The sequence below is a fragment of the Daldinia vernicosa genome, assembly GCF_022497035.1.
Source record: "Daldinia vernicosa strain CBS 139.73 unplaced genomic scaffold F5Y00scaffold_5, whole genome shotgun sequence".
Taxonomy (NCBI): domain Eukaryota; kingdom Fungi; phylum Ascomycota; class Sordariomycetes; order Xylariales; family Hypoxylaceae; genus Daldinia; species Daldinia vernicosa.
The window spans coordinates 461,477-483,679 of record NW_025953921.1 but is presented as its reverse complement, the minus strand read 5'-3'; the positions used below and the strand labels follow the sequence as shown (position 1 = coordinate 483,679).

Genomic DNA, 22,203 nt, shown 5'->3' with positions numbered 1-22,203 from the left:
TGCAATTTCTATTAAGTAATTTTAAGTATACACAATTTTAAGTTTAATTTGTAAAAGTACCTCCTATACATCATGTCAGCGCACAACAGCTCCAACACCGGCTCTAAGACATCCACGGGCATGGCTTCACAAGAAAAGACACCCGCCACCGCTGGAATCGGCGAGGACAAACCCAAGATGTTCGATGCCCAGGGCTCTATTGGCAAACAGTTTACTGGTAAGGATTAATGGAATACCTTGTACTTTGAGATGGAAAGACTAACCCTTATTATGTAGAAGAAGGAGCAATTGGCGGTACAGCGCAGAAAATCGGCGGTCCTTTGGATAAAGAGGGAATGGTCGGAAAGCAGTTTACTACGGAGGGTAGCGTAGGCGGATCCGTACAGTCAAAGCTCGGAGGTCAAAGTGGCAGGAGTAATTAGAAGAGGGAAAATACGAAATTGCCTTGTATAACAGGATGGCTTGGGATCGTTAAGATGTATTTCTCTCTTTGCATCATCAATGTTGTCTATGCGAGAACTAGAGACAATGGGTAGTGACCGACTACCTAACACATCATCTTTTTCAGCTACCGAGCCTTTGGACCCCCTTGTCCCCATTTGAAGCAGTCGTCGCTTGTACAGGTAAGGTCGAACCATTCCATAGCGGTGGCCTCTTGGTTCTGAATGTTATGTGAAACTCCTGCAGCGCTGTAGGCTTCGAGCCAATCATTGCTACCGTATACATATTTCGTCCATCCCTTGACGGGAGTGTTAGGCGTCGTGCTCGTGGGAGTTTCATTAAACCCAAACACCGTCGTCCATTCTTTGATCTCCTCTTCGAAATTTGTATAGTCGAGCACCTCGTCGCTTGTTCCGTGGAAGATCTGAACTTTAGGCCGCCACCTAGTATAGCCTGGATATCCTGCTTTAACTAATGCGGCCCATTCGGTGCCGGTTTTCTTGACCTTCCCCGTAGCGCAAGCGTCGCTCCAGACACCAAAGCCGTTACCGGCGAAACATCCGTACGGCACGCCGGCAAATGCAGATCCCGCAGCAAAAATATCGGGATATGCTCCGAGTAACACGCTGGTCATCATAGCCCCGGAGGAAATGCCAGTAACAAACACACGGTTCGGATCACCGTTATACTTGTCGAGTGTCCATCGCACCATGCTAACGATACCCAAGCTATCGCCTCCAGCATCGTGTGTTAAAGTCTCGTTAGAAGACACATCCCAGCACTTATCGGCCGTATTTGGGCTATCGGGATAGATGACAATGAACCCGTACTTGTTAGCTAGAGTCGAATACTGAGACCCGGAGTAGCAAACTTGTGCGTCGCCGTGACACCAGTGAGGATTAACAAGAACCGGCGGTCGAGCAGCTAATTTGTCCGGAACATAAATGTAGAAACCGACATTCCTTGGGTTTGGCCCGAAATCAGATGTGACTTTTTGGAGGGAAGCGCCCTGCGTAAATATAGGGGCGGCAGCTAGAAGCCAGTTGAAGGCGGACCGTAGTGTGGAGTACATATTGCTCCGTAGTAACATGGGGCGGTGCCTTGACGAGAAGAGTCGAAGACACAATGAATACCTGGTACCTATTTATGGTATGGGCAACCCGAGCCATTTATAATTCTACGACCGGGATCATACTAAGCACATACCGCTACATATCTTCAATCGAGACATCTAGATGCATCGGACGATTGATGGTGTTCCGCGAATTGCGGAGCATTACGCTCCGAGGCCTCGGAGGGTTAGAGTGGAGACCAATTCAGGGGCAGGGGGTGGGTGTTATTCACTATGCGGCTCGATTATAATACACCATCGAAGAAAAGAAAAAAAAAGAAAGGAAAATATTAAAAGATCTATGGGTGATTTGCAATAAGTGAAGGCACTTTAGAATCAGAATAAATGATTGATAAAAGCTAAATCGTGGAAAGACTGTGCTCGGAGTCTATTCTTCTATCGAGATAGTAAACTAGGGGCCGCATAATGGTATATTATTGTCAGAAAAAGTGATCGTACGACCGGAACGAATCGTAGATATTGGGCAGTGACAATTTTACTCTATTATATAATATATTCTATAATCTACTACTACCAAGGTTATCCCATTATATCTGCCAGGCGCGTAAAAACCAGAAGCTAAGATATGTATCCCAGCCTCAGATGTAGAAAAATAGTATTAAACTAGCACAGTTCTATTAAGAAGATTCGGGGAAACGACGCTCCCAACGGATACTGGCCGGCTGTACGGGGCGCGAAAACATCGATGTATAATCTGTCGGGGGCACCCAGGACTTGCCGTCAACCGTCGTGAACTTGAAATTTCGAACAAGGGTAGAGACTATCGTCACCAGGTTGAGAAACGCAAACTTCTCCCCAATGCACCGATGCCTACCTGCGCCGAAGGGCAAGTATGGACTCCTCGTTCCCTTTGACATGGCGCCGTAGCCGTAATCAACCATGTCCTCCTTGTTTTCCGTCTCGACAATATCATCCCAGCGGTGCGGATCCCAAGCCAGCGGATTCGTAAAGTATTCTTCGTTCAGATGCGTCATGATGGGCGAGGCTAGGAGGACTTTGTCGGGGGTGATTACGTATTCGGTGTTAGGAACCGGCAGCGGATTCTTGACTTTCCGCATGAGCGAATGGATGGAGGAATGGACGCGTAACGTTTCCTTGACGACGTTTTGCAGTAGAGGAAGCTTGCTTAGGTCGGAGTATTGGAGTGGTTCGCCGTTGTAGTGAATGTTGTTGACTTGCTCCTGGTATAGTTCCTCGGCGATGTCTGGCCGTGATGCTAGGCGAAGCATGATCCATGCGCTTGAGGACGACGAAGAGTGCTGTCCTGCCATCAAGAGAGTGATCATCAGGTGAGCAATATTCGTATCGGAAAGAACCTGTCCGTCTTTGTAGACAGAACCCATAAGGTTGAGAATCATGTCGGTTCCGTCGGTGTCGGTATTGGTCTCCCTGCTCTTCTTATTGGCACGACGGTTGTTAATCAGTTCCAAATAGGTTTCAGTCATCTTGGCATGCGCTATGTCTCGCCGCCGATTCTGCGGAAGAGGCGCCCATGGCATGAGGAAATTAATCGGCTGAAAACCTAGGTCTAGGTCATGGTATAGATCGGCAAACTCAGCCGTCAGTTTCTTTCGTACTTCGGCTCCCTGGAGGGCACGGCTGGCAGTGAAGAGGGTGATCTCTGCCATAGCGGCTGATATATCGACTATTCCGGAGGAACCTTTGAAACTGGGAGAGGTTTTTATATATTCGAGGACTTCCTGTTGGATCAATGGTACGTATGACTCTAAGGCTTTCTGTGTGAGGCCAAATTTAACAAATTTCTTCTGTTCCATCAGCTTTTCGTTGGGACAGTCGTAAATGATATCCTTGCCGAACACAGGCGTGGTAAGTGCACCGTAGATATCTTCGGCATTGACGTCTCGTAGCTTTCCATTCAAGATAAACTCGTTACCTTCGACTCCGAGGTAGACAGTAATTTTCTTGCCGAAGAGTACGAAGGTAAATATGTTTCCATGCTGTCTCCGACAATTCGTGAAGAACTCGAAGGGATTCAATCCGTATGAGATGGCACTGCCGACAAACGGGATCCAGTGAAATACCAGCGGCGGCTCTGATTTTCGTCGAGGTAGTAGTTGCCAAAGTACGTTGATGACAATCGTAAGAATCAAGGTGGCGATGACATAGGCCACACTATGTATAGGACTGTTAAGGTCTATCATGGCGCAGTAAAACTTGGTTTCGTCGTATCTGTATCTGAAGTTTTGAATGGAAGATAATCAGCCTATGTGAAGATGGTTTTGAATCTCTATATATACCTATTTACTTCTGAATTTATTGCGAGATAGATAGGTTGATAGCTTGTGTACGTTCATGTATAAGTCGACGACCACAATATAATGCCAAGACTTTCTCGTATTCGAGTTCGCGAAGTAGGTACGTACCCACAACTACGATTCTAGCAGTAAGAAAATCCAGGGGTAAACTACTAATCTGAAATGCCAACATGATTGGCCATCCACCCACCTAGGTAGTTAATTCCAAAGAGTTATACCCGTCGGTGCTAGATACTTGGTCATAAATCACACGTCACCGTTTTACTTACAATAGCAACTCGTTGATATTCAATATACCTAATACATACCGCTCTTATCATTCACTTTTACTGAATTTCCACTTTATTTTACTAATTACCTAGCATTGAGAACGATTTGTCATACTAACGGTCTGGTGTATTAACCTACTGCAATACTGAGATGTCAAGTGAACTAGTGAGTGTTGAGAGTGTTAGGATTCAAGACGAGACATTTAGAATAAAGGATACTTTCGGTATGCATACCCAGCTACAAGCCTCCATAGTCACCTTCCCCCTGCCTAGGTACCTAAGGTAAGTTTGGAGTTCATCAAGGAAAAGCGAAGTTTTTTCTCGTGCTTCTTACTCCACCTCGCGGTAGGCAGGACACACTAGGGCGGACTCGAAATATTACCCTGAATACTAGCAAAACGTAATCCGAACATGCGTATTGACACTGTGGTCCTGATTGGTAGAAAGAATCTGTCTCGGGACTGCCTCCTCTCCGATTCCATTTACTCATCCGTCTCATGGCTGTATATGGGCCATGCTAGCATGTTTATCTTAAGGCAAGTATAAATAACTTGTATTAGAGACAGGACGATCTTTGGAGAAAGATAAGTCCAAACCACGTCGAGATAAGCCAGCAAATACCATCACGACAATCACAAAAGATTACATGCAAAGGTTATATACTCCCATAAAGCGGAAGTAGTAAGAATATAAATGTTGATTTAGTTTGAGTACTCGATGGACTTGTTGAAACGTAGGTATTAATTTTCACAATAGAGAATACCGGATCCGGCCTTTCGTCATTATAGTATTTATTATTAAATTTGATGGAATTGGACTGCAGTGTTGCTTCCTATCAGATATACATCTTATAAGCGCCGTTAAAAGGTCATTCAATAAGTGAGATATCGTATGAGTACCTATAGAAGTAGTATGTTACGTGACTAGGGAAGCAAGTTCTAACCGTTAGGTATCTAATATGTATAAATACCTACCTATGGTAGGTAGCAAGGTAGCAAGGTACATAGGTAGCTAACCGTAGTTTATTTATGACCATAATTGATACGTCTTCAAGGCACCCCATTTATAATCTCAAAAGGCCTTGAAACATACCATTGTAGGAATAGTATAAAATTACCAGCCAATCAAATTCCAAGTGAACAATGTAGGAAGTATGTACTGTAGCCAATCGAAACTTGAGGACAAGCGCCGAGATATTTGACTAATAATAAGCACCCGAGATGCGGCCCGAGGGGCAACTCCAATACCCGAATATAAAGTGTTATCGGCGGCCGACTTAATCGTACCCGAAACGTAGTTGGGTTGTCACGGTACCATTACGGGCCATGGTGGCCATAGCGTACCGTTATAAAGGGTTCAATAATACTTGGTATCTTTAGGTAAAATACAATCTCTTTTCCAACATCCCAACCGATTCCGATTCCCTGAAAACCCAAACCCACTCGGGTCGCCATCCCTTGATTCCCTCGATGATTTTGACCTTTCCTATTGTATTGCAACAAACTCTCTTTTCGCATTTGTATTAATCTACCTATTATCTAGCACTCCAATTCTTAAGATGGATAGTATTTCTTTGGACTCGGTAGCCCTTGAGCAGCTCCACGGCGAACAGAAAGCTCTCCTCGATGCCATCGATGACCTTCGTAAGCATGGCATTGGTCGCTTCGTTGATCTCCCCCAGATAATTGTTGTTGGGGACCAGTCTTCAGGGAAAAGTTCCGTTCTTGAAGCTATCTCCAGAGTACGCTTCCCTGTTAAAGACGGGCTATGTACGAGGTTTGCAACAGAACTTGTTCTTCGTACTGACAGTCACATCAAAGTTGATGTGCGCATTCTGCCACAGTCAGCTCCCAATAAGGCTACATATAAATTCGATGAGAGATCTTTCAAGAAAGCAGACCTACCTCGCATTGTGGAAGAGGCCAAGAAACAGATGCTCGAAGGCGATGCTGGCTTCTCCGAAGACGTTCTTAGAATCGAGATCACCAGCCCCGATGTTCCACACCTGACAATGGTTGACCTCCCCGGCTTTTATCACTCGGAGGATGAGAATCAGTCTGCTGCAGGTCGAATCATTGTGGATCGCTTGGCGGAGCGATATATGGCTCGCAAGAACAGCATTATTCTCGCCGTCATCTCCGCGCGCAATCAGGTCATATTGCAGAAGGTGTTATCCAAAGTCAAGCATCACGACAAGCACAAGGAGCGAACCATCGGAATTATCACGAAACCAGATATTCTTACACCTGGTACTCAAGATGAAGCGAATTTTATCAGGCTGGCTAAAAATCTTGATAGGTCGCACGAGTTGTCATTAGGATGGCACGTTCTCCGTAACAGAGGCGAAATGGAAACCTCGAGCACCGATGAGGAGAGAGACGAGAAAGAGACCAAGTTTTTCGAGGATACCCTTTGGTCTAGTGTACCTTCAAAGAACCGAGGTGTAGCGGCTCTTCGAAAGAAGCTTAGCGGTATTCTTCTACAGCATATCAAGAATAATCTGCAGGGCCTGATCGAGAGTATCGAAGACAACATCAACAGCCGCAAGGCTCAACTGGAGCGTTTAGGAGATCCAAGGTCAACTCCGAGGGAACTAAGGACACACTTGGACAAAATCGCCTCACAGTTCCACATTTTGTGTTTACATGCAGTGGAAGGGAATTATGTAGATGAGTTCTTTGGCGGCCTGTATCCTGGAACCGATGCAACGGCTATTGATGACAATAGGGTTAGAAAGCTTCGGGCATTCGTGCGTGATCTAAATCGGGCATTCGCCTACGTGTTAGAAACCAAGGGCTCGAGGCGCATCATTCTCCCTAAGAGCCCCAACAATGGTGATAATACACGCCTATTCGGTAGTTCGACCTTAGAGGGACAATCTGGAAGACTCGCGGAAAAGTTAACATTGCCGACGTTCCTTCTTCCATTAGTCAATCAGTATAAGTTCAAGGACCCCGAAAAGGTCACATTCGAACAAATCACTTCTGAACTAGAGTCGCTGTCGTCGGCTAACCAGGGAACTGAGTTCCCCGGTACCTCAAACGACCGCTTAGCTGTGAAGCTTTTTCAAGACCAGTCTCAACCCTGGGAAGAAATTGCACGCTGTCACATACGACTTATTTTAGACATAACCAAGGCATTCGTCGAGAAACTCGTAGGTTATCTCGTTAATCCGGACAAAAGGACCTGCTCGGCGATTCTTACTGAGGTGGTAGACCCATTCTTTGAAGAAAAGTCCTCCGCTCTTGAATATAAACTCCAGGAGCTTCTTCGTCACTACAAGAGCGGCTACCCTCAACCACTCGATGCAGAGTTTAGAGCTCTTCTTACGCAAAAGCGCCAGAAAAACATCGGAGTCGACGTCATTCGAGATTTGATAGCAAGTCGACCTGAATTTTTCACAGAAGAAGCCCACAAGGAACTTATGAAAGCAACACAGTCTAAAACAACGACAGAATTTGGAGTGGACAGCTTGATTGATAAATGTGAAACTTATTATGAGGTATATTAATCCTCCTAAATGAAAATTAAAGCTAATATGACCGACCTATAGATGTCGCTTCGGACCTTCGTCGATAACGTAATTATTTTAGCTGTTGAGAACTGCCTTATCCGAGATCTTCCTTCTATATTTACTACAACCAGAGTAAATAAAATGGAGGACGATGAACTTGAGAGACTCGCGTCGGAGTCACCAGAAGTTCAAACCGAGCGCAAGGAATTACGGGCAGAGTATGAAGCTCTCAAGAAAGGATTGCAGATTTGCAACAAATTCAAGGAGCGGAAAGCAATGCGTGAGTACCTCCCTGTATTTCACCGCTTGTTGATGTTAGCCATACTAAAATTTTGTACTTTAGCCGTCCCTTCGATACTTGTTGAGCCAGAAGTGCCTGAAAGGAACCCAGGCGCTCCAGGGACGTCCACAAAGGCTACTGTCATACCAAAAAAATTCCTCCGTACCTTCGATAATACCTGACCCACCAAAGCCAGGGAAGACATTTAGTGGCTTCAATTCTGTCGACAAGGGACCTCACAGCGCCCCCTCGCCATTTGGGACCGGGGGGGGCCTCTTTGGGTCTGCGGGTTACTCACAGAACACATCCACCACTCCATTATTAGGGAACCCACCTTTCCCCTTTCTTAAAACATCATCTGAGACTACGAAGCAAGAACCACTTGCTCCTCAAATATCGTTATTCGGCGGGCCCTCCAATACAGCACCAAAACGTGAGTCTCCATCCCTCTTCGGGGGCGCAGCGGGGTTTGGGAGCACAACAGGTTTTGCGTCCAGCCAAACACCTTCAAATGGAACAGCACAGCAGAATAAATGTAAGTCCACTGGATAGTGGTCGATCATAACAACAGTGGTCAATCATGGCTAATAATGACTAAGAATAGATTGGAGTTGCCTTTGGCCTAAACATACTCCTTCGGTAGATTTTTTGATTATCCCCGAATCTCACAACAGCGAACATCTCAACCGCATGAATCACATATGCTTTCAAGACCCGTATGACGAATATTCACCAGAGGAATTAAGATACTATCATCAAATACCTTCATAACGGAGTGAAAATTGTGTCCGTGGGTGAAGAGATAATCTGGTTGGTTTAGTTCCTTTACTTCAACCTTTGACCTTGATTGTGTCAGCATTGTGTTCGTATATCATTCTCCTTTCAATGAATTCATATCACGCAGCGTAATGAATAGCATAAAATGCAGCGCAGAGGTTCCTACCAAGTTATAAGCTGAGGAGATTCGAATAGATAAGAGCAATTGTGTAACGCTAAATCACTGTGACGAACCTACCTATACTTGGGTACATGGAAGTATAGTGTCGGTTGAGTCTTGATTCTAGGTAAACAGTAATAGTACGAGTCAAGGTGGTAAATAGGTAGGTAATACTGAAGTGTTCATCAGGAAGGCTTGGAGTGTAACAAGGTCTGTATTCAGGGCTTGGAACGTATTCAAATTACTAATAATTTTCTAAGGTCTCAAGGTCCTTGATGACCTCTCTATCTCAGTCTGAGGAGATCAGGACACTATTTGTAGACAATTCTAAGAGATGTAACTCCGTACCTAACCGCCCCCTCAATTGTGTGTTGGTTATTTTGCATTCTACCTTGCATCGTTTCGTGATGCATGTCATCCAATGATTCTGAAAATACCTATCCTAACCGCCTTACTGGCTCTTGGCTGCATTCGTATTCTAACCAACAGGTCTTAGCCATGTTGTCCGTGTGACATGGAGTCCTTTCCCTGAGTACCTATGTGTTAGATATTAGGCTTAGATTGATAGCTGCAGAATGAATGACTAGATACACAAGGAGATCCTCCTTTCTTATATTCATTCTGCCTTCTGTGTATTCCGAGTGAATCGTGAATCATAGATGCGGATTGCCTCATACTCATGATTCAACTTTTTGGGTCTCGTGTCCTCCACGTGACTTTTCCTCCTGGAGGTTCGTAACAATCACATTATCGCTTCCCAATGACCCAAAGAAACGAGGCATCAACCTCATCCTTCTTTACATCGCCAACTACGACTTTCAATCCGGCTTCCTCTATTATTTTCAACGTCTCATCTTTACCCCGACTACTCCAAAACATCCAGTCGTTCTTGTCAAGCCATTTCTCCATTACAACCGCCTCCAGGTCACTATTAGCAAAGTTGGCGACCAGGTAGCCGCCAGGCTTTAACCACCGTGCAATCTTTCCAATAATCTCAGTCTGTTCCGTACGAGGGAGATGTATCAAGCTGTAGAAGGCGAATATAGCGTCAAAGGATTGGTCGGTAAACGAGAGCTTTGTCATATCCCCCTCGATAAGAGTCAAGCGTCCCGAGTTTCCAGCATTTTCTTCTGCAGGCCCGAGTAAATGTTTCCTCGCAAGTTCGATCTGGGTGGTCGATATGTCGTTGGCAGTAACATGAAATGTCGTTGGCAGTAACATGAACTTCCGGGTATGATGGAAGCTTTTCCGTAATGGGTAGTCCGGCGCCGCAGCCAAGCTCGAGGAAGCGGGGTTATTGCGAAGGACTCGGAGTAGATAGGAACTCCAACCTCCAAATTTTGTGGAAATACTTCCGTCCTAGATTAGAGATTTGGCGGTGTGGCACAATAAAATGGATCACGGAATCGGAAAAAATGACAGAAGTCCGGGCGTCGTAAGTACCACGCGCGGGAACAACGTTGTAACAGGTAGGTATTAAACGAAGAAGGCTTTTCTTTATTGTGAGTGTATTACATTGCAATGAACAAAATACTTAGCTAGTACGTTAGAGTACTATATGTCATGGACAGCCCTGGGTATGTGACCACTACGGAGTAACAGGTGACTAGCTAGTGAATAGCTCATATAACATATATATTTCAAAGTATTCTTAACGCCTGTCCTTTTCCAAATCTAAGAGTGAACCTTGGTTCCCTTATATACAATATAGTGAATAACCAGCTGGTAGATAGCTTCAAGCTAAATCTTAGAACCCCTATCACGTCATACGCCTATCGTAATCCTTGCCATCTGACACTATATTGGAGAATAGATAATACCCAATATACCTATTCAACACGGGGATGTGATCTTTCTGACTATCTCTTAGTAATCGTATCCCATAAACAGCTTAGCCACAGCGGTGCTCAGCAGTGACCCCCCTATACTCGAAATATTTATTCCACTCGGGATCTTGAATCAACGTATGGGCCAGGTTCTTCTCGTACATAATAGCAAACTCGCAGCCTTCGTCTGAATCAGGGGCTGTTGAGCGTGGTGGGTAAATAAGGATTACCCCTACTGATATATCATCCCATAGATGCCGGTATGTAACTGGCTTCCCGAAACCAAAGTCGGCTGCGGCAACGTTTGCACGACGATGATCAGTTTGCAGAATCGACATAGGCGGATGGGAGTCGACACGAGCATTGAGCGCCGTCTTGTCCCGGATAAGTGCCACAACGTCTAATGTCTTGTCAAGGTTTTCTTGCGTGACGCAGTTTGTGAGCTTGCGGATGTACGATGCCAATTTGGGTAGTGGCCACTCTGAGATGACTTCAGCCACTGTTGGTTGCTGAACCGGAACTGCCGTGGACCGGGCCGCAAACATAATATTTCCCTGCGTACGCGCTGGGCATTCGGGACTGTGGAAGCGTCGACGCATATCAACAGCTTCAGCCCAGAATAACGTAGACGAGGGATCAGGCTTGAATACAGGGGCCCGAAGTCGAGAAAGCGTGCGCCATATAAAGGCAGAGAAGGCGTCGTAGGTTGATATCCGAGAGCCATTGGTTGAAGTTGCCAGTTTCTTCAGTTGGGCGGCTTTGCTCTTGGGCAAATGGAAGAGGAGCACTATGCCCATAGTATGGGCAGGGTGACGCTCTTGCTGGACAGGCCCCTCGATCCTAGATTCTTCAGGGACTTCCTTCTTAGTTACACGCGAGCGATCCAAATATATAGGATCCCACGTAGGAAATGAAGTGCCATTGTAAAGAGCGTAGCAGTTCTCGGCTAGTTGATGAGTGAACGCAGTCCAACCAAGAACATCGTTGGCATAGTGGTGGTGATGCATGTTGAAAACAAGCCCGCCTCGAATGAAGTTTGCTTTGAAAGCCGAGACAGCTGGGCTATTGTCTGGGTGCGCTTCAGGCTTGTCTCCAGCCGTCATCGGATAGACACTCCAGAGATCCAATGGCCCTAGTGTTCTTGTGCTAAAGTGGGAATCATAGAGATCATCGAAGGATGGATAGTTGTCCTCAGGTGAGTCGAGCCACTGAACAACAAACTGTACTGTACTGTTTTTAGTCTTCACAAACGAATGTCCTCCTTCTGGGTCCTTTTCGATCGTTCCACATAAATGCCGTGCTTGACTGATAGTGCGTTCAAGACCCTTCTTTAGAATGCTAGCCGCTTGTCTTTTAGCTCCATCCTCTAGTCTGAAAAATAGAGCATAATTGTTATAACGGAGGCCGGATAGGTAGTCAAGCGTTGAAACCTTATATCTCTCTTCCTCTGGGTCATTTTCCCAGCCATGCGGATGAAGATGAAATACTTGTTGTTGAAGCATAGTAGCGTATTGTAGGTGTTTAATAAACGAGAACTGGTTAGATAATATGGACTGTTCTCGATTTTAGATCAAGATGTAAAGATGTAGGTATAGTAGTAGTACTAGATAGAATATCATTAGAAGACTGATACCTCCAGCTGCCTTATATAAGCGTAACTAGTGTAGCGGGAGAGAGAAATCTCCGTAGTCAGACATCTAGGTGGCCCCTCCCTTGCCCCCCAAGAGAGACTAAGAGCTCTAGACTCACACATCTAGTTACTTTTCATCCCTACGATGTATTTACGATTGAAAGTACGAGCTCCTAAGTAAAGTTTGACCTCTAAGTGGTCTGATCTAACTCTGAAAACGGGCCCGGAGCTCTTATGCCTGCTTAGCGCGAGATGGGATATATACTTCCACAGTGCTCAACAATATGATATATGAGATATGATATATGAGTAACAATAAACCTGCTCACTCACCATGTGATCATATGCTCATATTCTCATACTCTTGACTGCTGCGGATCTTCCTTCCGCGTAACATGGTGGATGATAGGGGCTGGTTAGCTAAGGTGAACTGGATATCGTAGAGTACGTAATACTAAGTGGATTCCAAGATCATATTTTACCCGACGAAGGGGAACGCGGCCGCCTATGCGTCGGTCTTGGTAAATTAGCTAGATTATCCTGGCATCCCGACTTGCCGGGTGTCCCACTATTAGGATCATTCCCTAGTATATTATACAAGTCCCGCAAAATCAACTTGATAGTTTCGAGATGTAAACTCTATACATTCGTTCAAGTGGTTATAAATGCTGCACTCTCAACACGGAGCCCTCCTGAATTATAGAGGGACGGGTTATTTCTGATATATACTTCTTTAAGATTTGAATCTTCTTTCGTTTAGGAGACATTCTTTACCAAGACATCATACCTCGTTCTAGCTTCTGACCGCCGTGGGGCAGCTTCTGCCAAGTTAGCCTCGGAGGCCCTTTTGCCATTTAAAGCTTGTTTCAGAAGCTCGGGCTTCCTAACCGAACTTGGGTATTTCCTAAACGAGGCATTGGCCATGAAAAAAGCGATTCACGTTTTGATTACTTAATCAAGTAATTCAGGACTTTTTCTAGAACAATGACTTGAAGATTCACGAGATATGTATACTAAAATGTACAGGCATCACTAACCTAGCGCGGTGGCGTTTCCCGTAGGGCCGAGATGCCCATTACGCGTATTTGATTAGCTGTCCGTATCCGTCGGAAATTAAGAGATAAATGCATTTACTGATCAAGTGACGTGGATCGTGAAGCACGGAGTATAATGGGTCTATACACTAGTATAGTGGCGTATTGGTGACCGCCTCGACCCATACCCTCCCGAGAACAGGGGGAAGGCGTAGTTTCTTCAGCGACCTGATATCTAGTGGAGCTAGCCCTATTGTACATATGCCGACGCCAAGTTCTTCAGCACATTCCCCAATGACCTTCGAAAAATGGTCCAACATTGCGCTTATTGGCTTAAAATTTTCCGGGAATAAAAGTTTCGGGACCACTAGTCGAAGGATCCGAAGCTTTATTGCATAAGCTATCATGAAGCCAAAGCCAGTTGATAGTAATAATTATACACCACTTGCTAGAGAGTATGGTGCGTCATATAACGGTGCCATAGGTTTAAGTGTGAGCGTGAATACCTAATAGTATGTTGATTGAGGCTCTAAGTCAGACCCATACGTAGTATGTATAGTAGAGATCCCCGTCTATAAACGCGGAGCTAATTAGGTAATTAAAATCCCACTTTAGTATAGCCAGGTCTGTAACACTGTCCAAGTTGTCGTATTATAAAAGAATAAGTGAACGACAATTTGATACTATTGCTAGTATTTTAGTTGCAAGTGATATTCATAAAACATGAGACCAATTGTATACACGTATAAAAGTATTGACTCTTAGAAAGCTACACACTTATCAAGAGTTTATTAGTAAGCCGCTTTTAATACCAAGAGGTAGATCTCGAAGAGAACAGCTGAAATGCTAGATTAGGTGCTTATCATTCTTAATCCAACGTCACATGCTAAACGTAATACGGCTTAATTTTGACCCTTACAGCGCATAGCCGGGAAACTTGGGCTGTTGAAAAAACTACCTAGGTAAGTAGGTAATGAAGCGACCATGTATTGGAAGCTTATACTCAGGTGACTGGTCGACAGAAATTAAGTACATGAGGTAGGCAGCTACCTAGGTAGCTAAGAGTAGCAATGTGTATTACCTTACTTTCTGCGGGTGAGATTTATCGAGCGTCTAGATCCAATGCTGCAGGATAATGATATAGCAATAATACAACCTCCCTGTACAACCCGATGCATAACCTCGTATAAAGTCTTGGCAAAGACGAATAACACTTTATTCATCCCCAGCTGGCTTCTTGAGACCTTTGGAACTCACCTATATATTATAGCACGAGTATAACGGATATTAAGAGTGATATCAAGATATAGTAGCTTTAACGTATTATTCAAAAAGCACCTAAATTCCTAAGATGACGCCGCCTACCTCTTTTATCCTCATCTTTGCTGCCTGTATTCTGGCATGCGATATTCCTACAAGCCCTCTCTCGAACAATATTACCGAGGGTTTCGCACTTCAGATACAGAATGCGTCGTTTCCAGATATCCATAACCATTTCTTGAATATCTGGGACTGGGGTGGCGGTGACCAGCATCTTTTCGTTAGTCCCGCTGGAAACTCCACCAATGAGCTTACACTCGTCGACGGCGTGATCACTTTACCTTGGGATCCGCCTCGTCGCGCAGTCATCAACGGAGAGGCAAGTCTACCAAATATTCGATGTTTCCTATTTACCTAAAGTACCTACCTTCTAGATAGCTGCTAACAAATTATAAATGCGTAGTATGAGGTGAAAGACAATACGACCAAGATGTTCATGACTGAGCGTGGAGATCCGCGTGCTATTTATGATGTCGTATATGGTTGCAATCCTGACACAGATGCTTTGCAGACTGAACTATCCTTCAAGTCACGGGGGGGTATAGAAATAGGAGGAAATATCGGCGTTCGCCCGTTCAACGGCATGTATGACTTTCGATGGACGCCCGCAGGAAATACAGGTAAGTCGTTGAGTCCCTGGCAGGGGTTTTCATGCTGACCGTGTATCAAGCATATGATGAAGATCGGCCATGGACAAGGGTGACTTTGGTTGTGGTTCATTCTTGAAAGGTCCCATGTATGCTTTCAAGAGGCATGGATGATGATGATGATGAGAACGTTAACGTCTATTGGTTGCTATAAGCTAGGTAGCTACAGCAGGCGCATCTATGGCGCTTTAGACGTCTAGAGTACTCCCTTAAGGGAACAGAGCTAGAGTTTCATCTGATATGAGAGATCCTCCATTTCCTGCCTATAGCATCCCCAGCCACGACCTGCCTATAGCATTACTCTACCTGGTTAGCGCCGACGCCAAGTAGCCGACTTTGATCAGGGGAGAAACCGTTGAACACGCCTTCTTATAACGGAGATGGAATCATCCTCAACGCCCAGCGTGCCCAAGGAAAAACCTGAGTCGGACCAGTTTGGTTTGACCACAGTGGGTCAAGAGGCATGGAACATGTTCTTGTATTGATTAACTACAAGAACTTTTGTATACTCAACCCACTTATGGATTCCCTAGAAGTAGCCTTGCAATATATAAAAGCTTGCTAATTCGCTTTGCATAAGAGTTGTCAGTTATAAATAGTTCATAATAATATAACCTAAAGATATACATTACCCCCATACCCCCATACCCCCATGTTAATTCTATAGTGTTGCCATATACCTCATAAAACAAATCATACAATCAATATCTCGTAGCAAGTACCGGTGCCAACCCAATCTGCCTATGGTTTCATATGAGTTAGGTAGGTACAGTCTAGTCATTTCAGCATTCAAGAAAGCCAGTCACTACGAACCTCAATTACTAGGTACCTCACGCCCATTGGCGCTGCCTAGGAAGACTTTTCGGAAACTTCCTTGGCGAGCCGACATGTGTAAGCGATGCTGCGAGTATGGGGTCGATTGCATCGTATCCTGCGCGAGACCGAAAACTGCGTACGTAGGTAAGCTAGGATCACGCTTCGGGGCCGACATATTCCTTACCTCTGTAGGCTTTTCAGTTCATGAGTCCCTACTGGGCGATATAAGGATTTATGGTTCTTGCAAAACTGTGTACCCCCTGTACTCTTTAACCTACAATTCGGCCTGCCACACTTGTGCTCGATGCAATAGTCGCTTCCCACTTCCGCCTGTCCGGTGCAAGACTTCGATGCCTGGCAGGAATGGTCAGAGCAATATGAACCGCCCGGAACTCTAGAAAAGCCACAGCCCATCTCTCCGCAGGTATGGTCTTCGCAGTAGCTACTTCTCTTCCAACGAGGCTTGAGGCAGACGGACGAATTCCACGAGCAAGCGTGATGGCGGCATAGACTCTCCTCAACCAAACTTGCCCTCGTACATCCGTTCTTGGTACACGAATGACGCTGACAATATTCACCAGAGTGTAAGGGTGCGTTCACACACGACGGGTTCCATCGACACGCATGCGAAGAGCAAAGGCCATGCGACCCTTTACATCTCTCATGGCAACTTCGTTCCGTGCATGTGTGGGATTCGCAGTAAATCTGGTTTTGACCACCACGACCGCGCAAACACCCCGTCTCCCAAGCACAGACGTGGTTGTTGCAGAATGAACTACCTGGGACGCAGGGGTTTCGACATGAGCCCTGGTTACATCTATGTGCTTCACAGCATCCGAGGTTCGGAAGTTTAGGCGACATGCAACCCCCGGTATAGGAACATACATGCTGTTCGCAAAACGCCCTGTTACGCATCGTAGGGGAGTAGCAGGTTTCCTGAGCACATGTATGATTCCTGCAACATTCGTGCTCTTTCTCGTCCTGTTCATCACCCCAGAACCGAGAGTTAAGACATGTGCGTCGTGGGCATTCGTGTTCGGCACAGTACGCGACTCTTGAAATCTCCTGAAGGCAGCCCTGCTCTGCACAAGTATGATTGCGACAGCAAAAGCCGATGGCGTTCTCCCCTTGGACTACGCCCTCGGTGCAATCACCTACAGAGCAGGTATGATCACCACAGTATCCGTTGCGTTGGAACGCAGGCTCGGCACATCCAACCCATTGACAGACGTGCCGAAGACACCATGTCGTGCCGCTCGCCCGAGATTGTGGACATCTCGGCTCCCGACACTTATGTCGACGACAGAAGCCACTCTCGGGGATGCAAGGCCTCTCACACGAACGGCACTTGTGCTGCGCGCAATGGCGAAACCCTTCAATCTGAAGATCCGCGCATCCCTTAGTAACGCACTTATGCGCACCGCAGAATTGGCTCTTCTCAAACCTCCTCCCGCTGCAATCTTCGACTGAACACTCGTGACGGCCGCAGAGATTGCTACCGTCGCGCCGCGCCGCGCCGCATCGGTCTACTTCGCATCTATGATCCATACAGAACTCGCTTGATTTTGAAAACGCGCGAGAACAGTGGTCGGCGTGGCATCTGTGCTTGGAACAGTACTTCGAGGGAGATTCGCGCCGGCCGGCACAGCGCTGGACGCGACAAGTATGGACGTTGCAGTAACGATAGTATTCCTCTGGACTTGGTTCGTGGCAACCTTCTAGTTGACAAGTATGCTGGTCGCAATAATTCGAACGTCCGGCTTTAGAGCCGTGGCATCCTCGCCAGAAACACTCGTGTACTGTACAATAGCGCTTGCCATGCCCCTTTTCTCTACGGCCAGCACAGCCAGCTACATTACATGTATGCTTTCGGCAGTAGTGGCTCGTCCCCGTTACGGCCCTATAACAGAAAGTGGATTGACAACGGGGACCGGTTGCGGTAGTTGCGGTAGATTGCGGTGGTATACCCGGTGCGTGGTACTCCAGCTCTAATGTGCCCCGGATATCTTGATCATAGACAACAGCTAGCTGGGACATTTCGTGCATGTCGTATTCTGAATATGCCGGTGGTGGGGTTTCGGGCCGGCGTAGGCGACGCCGTGAAGGCACCGATATGAGCCGATGAGAAGACATGGACATTGAGTGCGCTCACGATAGTGACTTTTTGAGCTTTCGCGTTGGGGTTAGAGAGGCTAAGGCTTGAGTTGCCTATCACAAGAGCCCGATTATGGTCACAAGCCTAGAATTACGGACAGTCCATCTCCTCATAGAAGTAGTGCTCGGCGACAGAACCCATCATTCAGGGATCTTGCGGCTATCTATTCGTTCGTTCTGAAGATGCGCTTCTTGATAGGCTGGCTGCAGGCCTCTTTGTGTGTGTCGTGGGGTGCTTGGATGATGGAACCCCGAATCCGGTTGGTTAATGGTGTTTGTTATGAGGCGCGTGCATCTCGACCTATAGCGTCTCTTATTGAACCAATTGATGGCCCTTTATTGAGGCCGCTCGTATCCTGGCATCAGCATAAAATATTTATAAATTTCCAAATAAGGAATTCATCGGCAGTTACATATCAGAAATCCATCCTCTAAAGGAGGTAAATAGAATTGATAAATAGCATTGAATAAACCGGAAAAAGTCTAGTGTTACTAGGATTCAAATCGATTTCCATTTCGTCGGGACCAACCTGGAGCTTCCCATGTATTAACCTATTTACAGAGATTCATAAATCCTAAATCATACTATATCCAGTCTGACTATACCCGCGGAAGCCTGGCTGTGTCATACATATCATCGGCGTTTAACCTATCTACACCAAGAGCTGCGAGGGGCTCCCAAAGATAATCTCCCGGCAAATTGTCTTTAAAGACATGTCAGTCTATGTCTGAACCGAAAGTATAGCAGAGTTAAACTTACAGTATCGTACTTTAAGGCCCGCCGAATGAGCTGTCTCAACTTGCGATTGGACCGTACTCTTCTGGTCCTGACTGAAGTCTTCTACGCTGCCTGGGCTTCCAACGGCGTCTTCGAAATCGGCCGAGGCGTAGTAGGAATTCTGGCTGGTGAATTCGCTGTCCCATTGGTCCACATGGGCATCGTAAAATACGTCTCGGTCGGGGACACCGTCGCCTGAGTTGATGCGGTCAAATGGGGCACTCCCGCTCGCGACAACCGTGATCTGTCTCTCGACGAACTTATCACCATCGAGGTGACTGAGGTACCCGCCATCACGGAGGGGTTGGAGTGCTTTGACGACAGCATCCAGAGTCTGGGTATCAGAGGTCTTGAAATCTACAAGCAGCGTAACGCTCTGTCCAGGATTGGCCTTGTATAGGCCAACATCTCCGGGCGAGCCACCATTGTTGTGGTCTAATATTGCTCGTAGCGGCTGGGTATACTGCGCCGTTAAAGTCCTTCCAGGGGTTGGGAGGATATGGCCGATAATAACGTCCCCGTTAACATACCAGACATCAGCTTCAATCCCAATACACCCCGCACTTAAAGCCGAATATATGGGGATGTTTCGGTCATAGTCGTTATGGCTATGGCAGTTCGTCGGCTTGACGCTATTCACAGAGTCCAACGGCCAGGGGTTCAAGGGCGGGCCGGATCCCTTATTAACACTTTGCGCTCCCAAAGCAGAGCCAGAAAACAATTTGTTAATGGCGTCTTGTGTAGGCGGTATCTCATTTCCCAGAGCATGGTACGAAACGCCATTATTCCCGACCTGCCAAGTGCCACCCTTCGTGTCGTGGTTTTGCTCGCCTGAACATTGACCCCCATCGGCACTAAGTGCCAAGAGATAGTTCTTACAATTCTCGACTAGCTAGTGTTAGTAGTCGAGCTCATCTCACGCCTCCCTCCTGACTGCAGTACTTACTTGAAATAGTATGATCCGAGTCTTCTTTATTGTGGACCTCGACTACGCGAATGAATATTAGACTCCGGTGAAGACTGGTATACAACAAACTTACAGTATACAAATCCTAGAACACCGTAAGTAGCGGGATCCTTCCCGCCATTAAGGAAGACTTCCGTTGCGAGGGATAGATATCCGCTAGGCTTCACCGTCTGCCCATTCGCTGCGCTACAGAAGGTTTGCACCGCCGTACTGTACCCCCTACGCGTGTCTGTTCCTTGCGCAATAGTGACATTATCTCTAGGCATCCATGCATCTCCACAGCTGGATATTCCATCCGTGACCTGCTTCTCGCATTGAGCGAGTGGGATAGACTAAGTCTTTATTAGCTATAATTGCGAATGGAGCCATCGGGAACTTAACGGATAGTCCAGCGACCGCGATCGCAAGCAGGGTGAGCTCCATATTTGTAGTGAGCTTCGAGAGCGAGGCGGTCAAAAGTGCTTGGGAGGCAAAATCTGAAATCCGCAACGATCTTCCTAAAGTCTATGAGTCCAAGATGTGGCTTTTATAATAACTACAAAAAACACTAGAAGCAGTGAACAAATTAGCCTTCCACATTGTACGAACCAATAAAGGGGCGGATTCTCAGCCCGTGTGCCGTTCGGAGACCCCTTGGTAAATAACACCTTCTTAAAGGGGATTACCGCGTGTTCTCCCCGGTCAGCCACCCCACATCCAAAGCTGAGACCCGGGATAGGCTCATGTGCATTGGCTGGATAGGTAGGTATACCGACTTCACATCTAATTATATCCCCACGTGTAAATCTAACTCTTGTATACAAGATCTGACGAGAATATGTTTAAGTCGAACCAGAATAAAATTGATCGGCTCTTGTGAGCCGAAGCATCTGGAGTTGATGCGATTGATTTTCATCCATAATATGGTAGGCCTAAGCATGTGAATACATATTCAGGGGTCACAAGTTAGCACATCTCAAGAAGGAAGCTCGGTGAGAAGCAACATGGTTAAAATGCATCTTCAACTATTCTCTTTCGTTATAATTCGAATGTCCCAGTCCCGTACGCCGAATCAATATATGCTTAGTGCCACGGAAGGGCCGAAGGATTTCAGATTTACTACTCCGGTCTGAAAAACCCTTGTTCGAATCTGCTGTGCTGCGCGAAGCGCCAAAACTGAAGAAATACAGTAGGTCTCGGCGATCATCAATCGTCGATTCGAGTATCGAGAACCTAGTAATGCAATATCTAGCAGAGCAGTAATACACTAAATCAACCGCGACTATTGGTGTTCCCTTCTTCTAACGTGGTTAGAATTACCTACCTACCTCCTAGGAGGTAAGCAGTAAAGTCATCAAGGTACTTAATAGGTACGTTAACTGGAGACAGTCTCGACGCTGTACCTATTAAGTTTCTAAGAACCTAGTTGTAATACGTGATACGACATTCGTCACGACGGCGTGCCGCACGTGCTCGTAGACGAGAATATCGGTAGGCTCCTTTTCGTTAGTTTTTGGTTCGCTGGTGAGACAACAGATGACGATTGGAGAACCAGCCGGGCCAGCGCCTCAATCAATACATTATCATGTGATATGATCATCGAAGAAGTATGATGATACTAGTTTCAGGCAGAATCAAAGCGCAGTCGCCGAAAGTTGTCTTGGTCTAGTGTTTCTAGGTGCTCAAATTGAATCATTGATATATTGGTGTCCCGGAACTTTAGAAGGTGATTAAACATGTTATCTCAGAGCTTCTTAACCACGACGTATAACCAATTGTTTGATGAGTGTATCGCACCATGGGCCTAGATATCGGAAATACTATTGTAATTATCGATATCCCCTAGGCAAGCCCCCCATAACCTCAACTGACCTTGTCGTATATGACAAGAACCAGCCAAACTCAGTAGCTTTATAGATGTCGGAGAATATAAACCAGAAAGACGAAGAATTAGTAATATTATCCGGATCAAACCGGGTCTTATAATAATAAACGTCGCCCTCCTTAGTCCTCAGTCTGCGGAAAGGCTTTCGGAAACACCGATCAACAGCCTCGCACAGTAACATCGAGTAATTATCGTCGACAATAACATCCGTGCCCTCGTCGATGTGTTCGCCCACAAAACTTAGCACGGTTTCAAGCTGCGCAACCCACACCGGCCATCCACTATGATGGCCCCAGGTAGGTACTTTCATGATGAACT

General features: G+C 46.1%; 9 protein-coding genes across 9 annotated transcripts; 3 read left to right on the top strand and 6 right to left on the bottom strand.

Annotated features, from left to right (window-relative positions):
• Positions 1–5: 5 nt before the first annotated feature.
• On the bottom strand, positions 6–1,650 carry F5Y00DRAFT_226276 (carbohydrate esterase family 1 protein). Its single transcript, XM_048006311.1, has 2 exons — positions 277–1,650; positions 6–217 (listed from the first exon to the last, which is right to left on the bottom strand). The coding sequence occupies exon 1, from the start codon at positions 1,529–1,531 to the stop codon at positions 569–571; it is 963 nt and encodes a 320-aa protein (XP_047868803.1). The 5' UTR covers positions 1,532–1,650; the 3' UTR covers positions 6–217; positions 277–568.
• F5Y00DRAFT_258130 (uncharacterized protein) lies at positions 73–422 on the top strand (the record flags this gene model as incomplete). The annotated part of the gene is made up of 2 exons (XM_048010651.1): positions 73–217; positions 277–422. 2 exons carry the CDS (start codon positions 73–75, stop codon positions 420–422), a joined length of 291 nt encoding a protein of 96 aa, XP_047868804.1.
• Positions 1,651–2,177: 527 nt separating the features above from the next.
• F5Y00DRAFT_226275 (cytochrome P450) lies at positions 2,178–3,234 on the bottom strand. The gene has a single exon (XM_048006310.1). It carries the CDS (start codon positions 3,199–3,201, stop codon positions 2,191–2,193), a length of 1,011 nt encoding a protein of 336 aa, XP_047868802.1. The 5' UTR covers positions 3,202–3,234; the 3' UTR covers positions 2,178–2,190.
• A 2,192-nt stretch (positions 3,235–5,426) lies between these two features.
• On the top strand, positions 5,427–8,310 carry F5Y00DRAFT_155870 (P-loop containing nucleoside triphosphate hydrolase protein). The gene is made up of 3 exons (XM_048004615.1): positions 5,427–7,620; positions 7,672–7,912; positions 7,976–8,310. The coding sequence occupies exons 1-3, from the start codon at positions 5,677–5,679 to the stop codon at positions 8,092–8,094; spliced, it is 2,304 nt and encodes a 767-aa protein (XP_047868801.1). The 5' UTR covers positions 5,427–5,676; the 3' UTR covers positions 8,095–8,310.
• A 1,078-nt stretch (positions 8,311–9,388) lies between these two features.
• Positions 9,389–10,423, bottom strand: F5Y00DRAFT_226264 (S-adenosyl-L-methionine-dependent methyltransferase). The gene has a single exon (XM_048006309.1). The coding sequence runs from the start codon at positions 10,068–10,070 to the stop codon at positions 9,597–9,599; it is 474 nt and encodes a 157-aa protein (XP_047868800.1). The 5' UTR covers positions 10,071–10,423; the 3' UTR covers positions 9,389–9,596.
• A 310-nt stretch (positions 10,424–10,733) lies between these two features.
• F5Y00DRAFT_272493 (transferase) lies at positions 10,734–12,177 on the bottom strand (the record flags this gene model as incomplete). Its single annotated transcript, XM_048012987.1, has 1 exon — positions 10,734–12,177. One exon carries the CDS (start codon positions 12,175–12,177, stop codon positions 10,741–10,743), a length of 1,437 nt encoding a protein of 478 aa, XP_047868799.1. The 3' UTR covers positions 10,734–10,740.
• Positions 12,178–14,690: 2,513 nt separating this feature from the next.
• F5Y00DRAFT_258124 (uncharacterized protein) lies at positions 14,691–15,385 on the top strand (the record flags this gene model as incomplete). Its single annotated transcript, XM_048010650.1, has 3 exons — positions 14,691–14,963; positions 15,063–15,279; positions 15,330–15,385. 3 exons carry the CDS (start codon positions 14,691–14,693, stop codon positions 15,383–15,385), a joined length of 546 nt encoding a protein of 181 aa, XP_047868798.1.
• A 568-nt stretch (positions 15,386–15,953) lies between these two features.
• F5Y00DRAFT_226261 (uncharacterized protein) lies at positions 15,954–18,442 on the bottom strand. The gene is made up of 2 exons (XM_048006308.1): positions 16,307–18,442; positions 15,954–16,254 (listed from the first exon to the last, which is right to left on the bottom strand). The coding sequence occupies exons 1-2, from the start codon at positions 18,259–18,261 to the stop codon at positions 16,137–16,139; spliced, it is 2,073 nt and encodes a 690-aa protein (XP_047868797.1). The 5' UTR covers positions 18,262–18,442; the 3' UTR covers positions 15,954–16,136.
• Positions 18,443–18,684: 242 nt separating this feature from the next.
• On the bottom strand, positions 18,685–20,727 carry F5Y00DRAFT_226260 (uncharacterized protein). The gene is made up of 5 exons (XM_048006307.1): positions 20,403–20,727; positions 20,095–20,353; positions 20,001–20,042; positions 19,037–19,942; positions 18,685–18,980 (listed from the first exon to the last, which is right to left on the bottom strand). The coding sequence occupies exons 1-5, from the start codon at positions 20,442–20,444 to the stop codon at positions 18,877–18,879; spliced, it is 1,353 nt and encodes a 450-aa protein (XP_047868796.1). The 5' UTR covers positions 20,445–20,727; the 3' UTR covers positions 18,685–18,876.
• Between the last annotated feature and the right edge of the window lie 1,476 nt (positions 20,728–22,203).